This window comes from Chaetodon auriga, chromosome 7 (assembly GCF_051107435.1).
Source record: "Chaetodon auriga isolate fChaAug3 chromosome 7, fChaAug3.hap1, whole genome shotgun sequence".
NCBI lineage: Eukaryota > Metazoa > Chordata > Actinopteri > Chaetodontiformes > Chaetodontidae > Chaetodon > Chaetodon auriga.
Window position 1 is genome coordinate 11,012,074 of NC_135080.1, and position 9,629 is coordinate 11,021,702.

A 9,629-nucleotide genomic window follows, 5' to 3' on the forward strand; every position below is an offset into this window, starting at 1 on the left:
GTTGTAGATGTATAAAAATAATTTATGGTGGGGTCTTTTCTGTTCTGTTCTAATTTCCCCAAAGAGCCCAGAGAGTTTAAACCTCTTGATGCTTTATTTCTAAAATAATAAAATGTTATGGTTCAGACCTCGTCTACCTGTGTCAGTTCAGACCTCCGCTGTTGGGCGGTGAAGTGGGTGGGATTAGTCAAATCAATGTGAGGGTATAACGCCTCAGACCCGCCCTCGCATTGTAAACTGCAGAGTTGAATCCTGCAGCCCTGCTGGTGATCTGCCACACTGGATTTGGCACCGCGCAGGACAGGAGGAGACGCTTTACGCACGAGTCCCGCTCGCGATTATAAGCGTTTGGAAAACTTGTAGTGGAGAGAAGAAGCTTGTTCTCATGGTGGATCCTTCATCTGCACGTCAGGGAGAGCGCGGTGAAGTGCTGGCCTGTTGAATGTCACCTCCAGTCACCATGGATTACGGACGGACCATGGCTCCTCCGGTGCCCCCACACAATCCAGTCTCCGCCCGGCAAGGGCAGGCGCAGGAGCGGCTGCTGAAGTGCATCCTGCTCGGAGACGGAGCGGTGGGCAAAACCAGCCTGGTGGTCAGCTATACGACGAATGGCTACCCAACTAAATACGTCCCTACTGCGTTTGATGACTTCTCAGGTTAGCAAAAGAAGTATATTACTATTTGAGATTATTTAGATCTGTACAGTTTGTAGTTTTCATAATCCAAAAGAAGGAAATATTTGTAGATAGAGAGAATATCAACCCTCATTTTTCTAGATCAGGAGTTCTCACAAACCCTTTTGGATTCACAAAGATGATTTATAATTTTAAGTCAAGTGCAAATTATTGTGTTGAGATTGGAGCCTATGATCAAATTGGGATAAACTCTGGTGAATGACTTTATCTCACTAGTTTCCACCGAACTCCTCTTCAACTTTGCCTGTCCTGAGATGTTATCTCATGGTTGTGATAGATGTGTTTGTGTTTCCGATTATCTGTTTTCCATCTGTGTTAATGCACATGAGTTGTCCTCCCTGATGTGGCCCGGTTTCCATTTGGCACGGTTCCACTTTCCAAACTGTCTCACTAGTCCCAGCAAGCTTTGTTTACAGCTAAATAGGCAGAGAGAACAAAATCCTTCAGGAGGGGAACTTGTTTTAAACTGATCAGTGTTGGCATGTAAAAATACACCTGTGACCTGTTGATCACCTTTGCTTCATGATCACATCTTCAGTCCCTCCTTTGCTCTTCTTTAGAAACTCTGAAAACCCTAATCTATCAGCTGTTATCGTGACTGCTTAATTAGAATTAAGCAATTATTTTCTGACATCACACTGATGAGCAGTAAAACTAACAACTTGGCCAACACAAGGCCCATAAAACAAAAAACCCACCACCGTCACACTGGATCGAGCCTCCCACACAGAACAGAGCGTCTCTGGTTAAGGGGTTTTGGATTGCACAACTCTGCCTATTGTTGTCAGCCTTGACCCTCGAGCCCTCTCCTCTATACTGGAATGGGCACATCTGTTGCAGTGGCTCAGAGGCAGAGATTGTCTTTCGCCCCGGCCTGACAGAGAGTGATTGTGCAGTTGGGGCCCTTAATGGTGATGTCACTTCTCGGTGCCTGGAATCAAGAGCGTCCTCTTGAAAGCTGACTTCTGAGCCGTTACGCAATGCCACAGGTGTCAGAGACCCAGGGGAGCAGGAGGCTGGGAGAGGGGACGATAAGAGGGAGTTTTGGTGCCGAAAATCAAAGGAGTATCATATGTCAGGGATTAGGAAATGATTCCACAATGGCAGCGCATTCTCTCCTCCCGCTCTTTCTCCTTGCTTTTGTTAAAGCAGACCGCTGCGATGCCTGTCCTACTACTTGAATAGCTGCAGCAAACTCTTTGATCAGGTGGTATGACCGACCACACACTCCAGACGCATTGTAAATGTTTCCATGTGCCTGCTGCTCTGCATTGTGCTCACTCTCCTGAAAAGAATAAATGGCCCCATAATGGAACTCACTGCAAGATGACTCATCCACTTTCCCAATCTGGAAGAGAGTCACTGAACAAACAAAATCTGCTCTGTTTTTAACCCCCCCTACTCGACAACCTTGGAATGGCCTCTGTCAAAACGCAATAGAGAACAAAGCTCACAGAGAGGTCCGAGCGACAGTAAAGTGTTATGGTCCTAACAGTAACTGGCAGGGTGGGTGGGCGAGACAACGCGGGCCGTCTGTGAGCTGGAAGAGCTGAGCAGGGGGTCTTTGTGTTTTCAACTGCCAGGCTTTTGTTTATGCCACAGAATATTCTGCTGGATGCTTGTGTGTGTGTGTGTGTGTGTGTGTGTGTGTGTGTGTGTGTGTGTGTGTGTTCTGAAGTGTCAGGTGGGGGCTTTATAGCGCACACAGGCTTAAAGCAAAGTTGACAGCTGTGACTTATGTACTCTGTCTGTTTCTGTGTCCACAGCTGTGGTTCAGGTGGATGGAAACCCGGTTAGACTGCAGTTGTGCGACACCGCGGGACAGGTGAGTTTTACTCACACGCAAACACATACTGCTCTACCATTTGGCGCCATGGATGGATACACAGATCACAGTGTATACCCTGCATGCTTCTCGACCTTTCCTGCCATAGGGGCTCAGGGGGTGGCAGTGTCGGGTGGTTGGTCTGTCGACATTCATGGCTCCCAGAGGATGAAGCCTGGTGACTTTTGTGACCACGGCACCTTGACCTCTGGGACTTTTTGAGGGTCATTTTCACTATTTTTTGGCATTTAACAGATTAAACAAATAATCAATTAAGTGTACTGATCTCATTCATGAGATAGAGACTTGCTGTTTTTTTTGTAGTCTACCCATGGTGCCTTCACTGTCTGCTGTTCATTCTTCATGTAGGCCTCTTGCCTGCTATTTCAGGTAGCTCATCTGTATAGAATTGGCAAAATTCCTGGGCTCTGCTGTCAGTCTTCATCTGCAATGATAATAACATTGCTCCATAGCATAGGATGCAGTGACAGGGTGCTGAAAGAGAGGGAAAAGTCTGCAGGTTAGACTGGAGGTAATGATGTAAAAATCCTGAAAAATATTCCACCCTGTCTCGATGCTGTCAAGGACATGGGTGGCACAGGGAGCTCGCAAAAGTTATTGACTCATTATTATGTGGGTGCTGTAGGGCAATGTTGGAAGGAACAGGTTGTGAAAGAGTGTTTTTATTTTCCCCGGAGCATGTGTGCCTGTTTCATAATCCTGCTCAATAAAACCCTGCCCTGGGAGCAGCATATTTGACATTCACAAACGCTGCGAGGGCGCTGCCAGTTCTACACAGAATCAAAGACAACTTGGCTGTAAAGTGGAACGAGGCATTTGAACAAGCCCCTAATACGTGTAAAACCTCACAGCATGTTGCAAGCGGCACACAGTGTTAAAACCGCACACACACATCACGCAGACAAGCTCGGGCGAATACGGGTAGATAAAAGTCGGCACACACTTACTGTACTAATGCAATTTCATAAGAGGGGAGCCTGTGCCAGAAACAGGCTGGGGTGTGCCAAAAAAAAAAGGAGATGACAGAGAGAGGGAGGTAGAGAGTGCGTGAGATGGAGAGAGTTGATACAGAAAGAAAGAAACGGTCTGGAGAAAAACGATAACAGCTGCCGCCAAAGCCGATAAACACAGTTGCTCCTCACTTAGAGATATTGATGTCTGTATATTCTGCAGATGGACCTACGTCATCAGATCGCAAAGTACAGCCAAAGCCTGCGTGGAGAAACTCACGAGTTGATAAGTGTCTGTTGTGTTTGTTTAGCTTCAAATCCACATGCGTAAATGACAGATTGCTTCTGGAGAGTTTTAAAATCAGAAGGAGATGAAGTGGAGCCTTGTTTAGGAAATCTGTGCTGGAAAGCGGAGGGTTAAGAGAAAGAAGGAGAGGTTTGTGTCAGGTTTCTGCCAACCTTAATCTGTGTACTCAAGGGTGTGGGAGGCCCTTGTTAGTCAAAGCTGTGTGACTCCAAAGTGTTAATTTAAGAGATTTACTGTGGATGATATAAATGAAGGGGCAGGGCTTGTGTATACTGTATATTAGAAGAACATAAACACCATTTAGATTTTGCTTGATATTTATAAATCACCGCATTTGTGTTTCTGTCTCATCAGGATGAGTTTGACAAACTCCGCCACTTCTGCTACAGCCGGACTGACGCCTTGCTGCTCTGCTTCAGCGTGGTCAGCCCCGCCTCCTTTCAGAACGTCTGGGAGAAGTGGGTTCCCGAAATCCGCCGCCGCTGCCCTCTCACGCCCATCCTCCTCGTGGGCACACAGTGCGACCTACGGCAGGACGTCAAAGTGCTGATCGAGCTGGCGAGGCGGAGGGAGAGGCCGGTGCTGGAGGAAGATGCCCGGGCGCTGTCGGAAAAAATCGGGGCCGTGACGTACATCGAGTGCTCGGCGCTGACGCAAAAGAATCTGAAGGAGGTGTTTGATGCGGCCATCGCTGTGGGGCTGCGGCACTCTGACAGGAGAGCGAGGCGGGAGAGGAAGGTCCGCAGCACAGCCGATAAGATGAAGATGCTCTCCAAGTCCTGGTGGAAGAAGTATGTGTGCGTCCAGTAGAGAGGGAGGAGGCAAGCTTCCTGTGACTGACACTAAAACTGGAGCTGCTGACTTATTGGCAGGGACTGAGCTGAACGTAAGGACTGCATTTACGTTCACCTGGACGACCCCAGATGTGGCAGCCAGAATGACTTTAATTCAGTGGAGCAATAGCTCAGCAGAGGCTTAGTATGTCTGCCTGGGCTGTAGGGTTGTTCCAGGTCTGGAATATTTTCAGTTTGACCAGAGTTTGACCCGTTGTTGATGCCTGAAAAGACAGAGAGCATAAGGCTGTAACCACTGTCTGCTCCTCAGAGCCAGTCTGAACTGTTAAATATGACTGTAACCAGCATTCAACCAAAAATGATGGAGCTAATAAAGTTTTATGGCGCATGGACTGCATATCGTACTGGACGTGTCCAAAGGAAATGTGAGCTGACTTGGAGGCGAGGTGCTCAGACGGCGATGATATCTACTAAAAGTATACTCCTTCTGTGTTTCTGATTTGATACCCGTCTTTAACAAAGTGTATTATTTGATGTGTTCTACACTGTAATTTAGCCCCCAACACGTCTGATAGATCCTTTTCACTGAAATCAGAACATGAGGTGCACCTTGTTTCCTAAATCAGACCTTTGTAAACTCATTCTCTTTTGGATTACAATCACATGTAAATGAGTATAAATTCTGTTTAAATCCATGAGTTTTGGGGCGTTGTGAATCTGTGGTTTGAACATGTTGTAGCCCAGCCGTCCAGTTCTGTATAGCTGCAAGCTCGTGTACACCAGCATGTGTCTGTGCCACATTTTGAAGTGTTGATACAGCTGTCGCACCGTCAGAGGTCTGTAAGCTCCTCACCAGCACACCTACTACATCAGATTGATGCCACAAAACATTAACAGAGCGCACCGAATGCCTATGGATGCTGATCACCCCACCCGTACTGGATAACACACGTCTGCTGTAGATTTTAGAAGTTTCAGTTGTTGAGTGTTAAAAAAGCCAGTTGAACTCTACTGTTACAAGGTTGCAGCAATAAATTGGGTGGTGCCACTGTACATTGCACTTATCAAACACAGTCTAAACACATCACTAAAGTCTTGCCATGCAATGGCCTTTGGACCAGTGGTGTGAGTTAGATCCAGAGCAGGTAAATGCAGATGTAGGCTTACTCAGAGTCACTGAAACCGAAGTGGCCGGTCTGTGTGTTCCCTGCACTACCCACTGCTTTGGATGATCACAGGGTCTTTCTTTGTCATTGTAGTCAGGGCCTTAAACAGATAATTATCCGTCTTTGTCAGTCAGCATATTGGAGCTCTCTCCTCTTTTGAAATGATAACAGTAAATGAGGTGAAATCATCAAAGAGACTGATTCTATGTTTGCTTCTCATTTTTCAGAAGCCTGCCATTCAGCTCTGTCTATTTATCTGTACCTTCTGCGCCAATGACTGATCAACAGCAATACAGAGCAGATGTATGAAATATTGTATGTCATTATGTATGTTACATAGTAATCATTTATGATGTTTGTAATGTCATCGGGATAAATCTGTGCGTGCATATGGAAGTGACTCAAGTCATTGGCTGTGCTGTCCAACTCTAAATGGTACTTAACAGTGTGAGTGTTTCAGAGCAGTTTGTTGAGCTGTACGAGCGGAACAAAATAAATGTGAAATATTTAACCAGTTTTCACTGTTGACTCTTCCATGGAGATATGCTATCTGGACCGTCACGCTGTAGAGAAAATCATGTGATGATAAGAGTGGAGCTAGTGTTTGTTACAAGCCTGCATTCTGACCTCCAACGTCATTAGAGTGTGAATAGGCGCTTTGAGAGAGCTCATGTGTTTTACATGTACTTCAAAGAATTTTGCCAAGAGTGACCAGGTTTCCAACCAAAATCTAGGTCAGTAGGCTATTGCTAAAAGTGTATTTGCAGCCTTACGAAACATTAACCTGGCTTAAGTGAAAAAACACATTGAACTATGGGAAAATGCACTATTAGTAGACTGACTATGATGTTTAATCCAAAGGCCTGAAAACTTACTTCAATGCATATAAAACCAACATTGGTCATATCCTTAATCATTTACATTATAGATTATTTGACATTATGAGATTTATTTTCATTGTGGTCCTTGTTAAAGATAAAATATTCATTATATAGTCCACTATATATCATGCTTTTTTATTGTCACCCTGTCTATTACAAAATATACCCCGTATAGCTGACTCAAATGATCCCATAATGCAACACAGAAAGTGGTGTACAACCGATGGCCACAAATCATGAGCTAGCAATCATCATGCATTGCTAACATCGAACCAAAAGTCAAACGTACATAACAACTGCTGGATGAAATGAGTAGTTTTTATAGTGTTCTATATAGTTCTATATAGTGAGTAGTGAATAAGTAAAACAATTTTAGACACAGTCTCTAAAATTAAGTAAAACATTTTTTTACAAAGTTGGGAACGAGTTAAATGTGACTTCAAAGATTTAGCCTCAGAGGTTTTGTCGGCACCATGACTTCTAACTATGCAGGATCAGATGATTATAATTGCCTGAAATAGGCTTTTCCTTCTATTCATAGCTGCGTGTCTGCACCACAGTATACAACAATGGGCAGAGAGTGACAGTTAGCTAGGTATCTTGTACTTGTTTAGAAGCGCTAATGATAGGGTAGGCAGCTAAAAGAGAGTTTGTGTCGTCTGGCAGACTGCAGATGAGTATGTTGTCCAGCCTCAGAGTGGGTGAAACTAAGGTAAGAGTGGTGCCAAGTGGGCCAATTATGATAGTCCGGATGGCTCCGCTTTCCAGCAGTATTATAGCAGGAAACTCCATTGTTCTGTTCGCAAAGCAGGCGTCCTCTGAAACGTGTTACGATTTGGCATTGCGTTCTTACGTGTTTGACTCTAATACCTACCTGCCAGCTAGAAGTAAAGGTAACTGTCTGTGGTAGGAATTTTGAGCTGTCAATCATGAACAAACAGACAGGACGGATACCAAGGCTGAGGTCTCTCAGATTTCACGGTGAGATTGTTTGACTGTTTATGTCTCGCCACTGATTTAGACTGCTCTGCTGAATCCAAATACCAAAACTGCCCCTGAGGTAGAAGGGTGAATAAATACTCTATTTTATAAAACAGAAGCACTCAGTGTTAAGCAAACAGATGTGGGGTATCTGTGGACGCATATGTAAATATAAAACACGTCAATGAGCCAACATCAGGACTATGGAACTCAAAATATTATCATTCAGTGGTGATCTCGCTCTATTGCAAGGTACAAAGTACACGGTTCATTTATTTACCATTCTGCAACACAGGATTGTATAACGTAATAGTTGCAGTCCCTTTATGCTACTCACAAAGCAAAAATTACATAAATGGATGAATAAATTATAATCCATAAAAATAAACTATTCTTTGGTGGAGTCCAGAGGACAAATTGAGGAGTCACACAGCCTTTGGGGAAAACAACACTTAAATGGCCTTTATGGCTCAATCAGATGGCTTCCATTGTTTTCTGTCCAGTTTCTGTCTATGTGGAGCTCTATTATCTGTTGTTAGGTTAAAGAGGATAACTACAGCTGCTAATGGGAACAGGGACCTAGCCAGGATTGTGGAAATACTGAGGTCATGAGGTCAAATACCAGAAGAACAAGCCATCTCACAAAAGAAAGTTTTTGACTAGTTACCAACCAAACTCTGTGCAAAAACCAGAAACACACTCATTCGCTCTCTTGCCAAGAATTAGATGAAAAGATTGATGAGTCCATTCAACATGAAGCTTGTGCCAGTTAGCTTAGCTTAGCATACAGACTGGAAACTCGGGGAAACAGCTAGCCTGGCTCCATCCAGCACACAATCACAGTAAAACGACAAATTGCCATTTTTACACCTAGATTTTTATATGGATCAAACAAACAAGATATAACGTGTTAATTAATGAGCTTCAGATGCACTTGTAGGCAGATTTTGTTACCTTCAGGGACAGCCAGCCTAGCTGCTTCCCCCTGTTTCTAGTCTTTATGCTAAGCCAAGCTAACAGGCTGCTGCTTCCAGCTTCATACTGAATGAACAGATATGAGAGTGATCTTCTCATCGACAATGACAAGAAAGCAAATAAACATATTTCCTAAAATGTTGAACAAATCCTTCAAGATTGTCTGAAAAGTATTAGAACCATCTTAAAATAAAACCAGCATACCAAATATGTGCCTAATCATGGATTGTAAACTGTTCTTTATGTCATCAAATCCCTCTAATTCCCTGAAAGTGTTCCTGGTACTGTGTCTGCTCTCCGGGGATGGAAACTCTTGGATGAGATAATGGTGTGAAATGGGTGGCCCAGTCAGCTATGGCCTGCGTCCGCTGTAAAAACTCTGATGGTCACTGAACCTTTCACTCCTTTAAACCCACTTCCTTACATAACTTCTGAGAATCATTTAGGTAACAACTGAACTCTGACTCCACATGAAAGAGCAGCACTGTAATCAGTTTTGATGTCTTAAAGTTGGCAAGGGATTTCTCTGGCACCCCTCAGATAATTGCCAGCGTAATGACTGGAGCTCAGCCCACCGGGCGGGATTACTGGGGGACGTTAACAATGTCAATCAGGTCTGTAGGGTGGGAAGGGATCCAACCGGTAGACTCTGGTCCACTTTGTACATTGTCTTTGGGATTAGCTGTTGCCCAAGCTCTTGTAATGCGATGCAATATGTCTGGGGCCCTAATTAAAAGACAACCACGCATACAGTAGACTTACCCAACAACTGAATAGATTTCCTTATTCGTAACAGAAATCTGCTTTCAACCTCAGTCTTTCTCTTGTAAGTTACTTCAGTGACTCATTCTCATGTTCACAGGACTGTAAGTGTGACGTGCTGGGTCTCTATGTGACTACACACAGGTTAAATGAGAGGTGAGACTGATGTTAAGGGTTCAGTGTGTTTCAAATATATTGATCCCCAAAATACTAATAGTGTTTCCAATAGTTTCCAAAATATACACAAAGGTACACACAGCTAACAAAAC

At 44.1% G+C, this 9,629-nt stretch overlaps 1 protein-coding gene across 1 annotated transcript; it reads left to right on the forward strand.

Annotated features, from left to right (window-relative positions):
• Nucleotides 1-276: 276 nt before the first annotated feature.
• On the forward strand, nucleotides 277-6,277 carry rhoub (ras homolog family member Ub). Its single transcript, XM_076735339.1, has 3 exons — nucleotides 277-659; nucleotides 2,465-2,523; nucleotides 4,156-6,277. The coding sequence occupies exons 1-3, from the start codon at nucleotides 443-445 to the stop codon at nucleotides 4,609-4,611; spliced, it is 732 nt and encodes a 243-aa protein (XP_076591454.1). The 5' UTR covers nucleotides 277-442; the 3' UTR covers nucleotides 4,612-6,277.
• The last annotated feature ends 3,352 nt before the right edge of the window (nucleotides 6,278-9,629 follow it).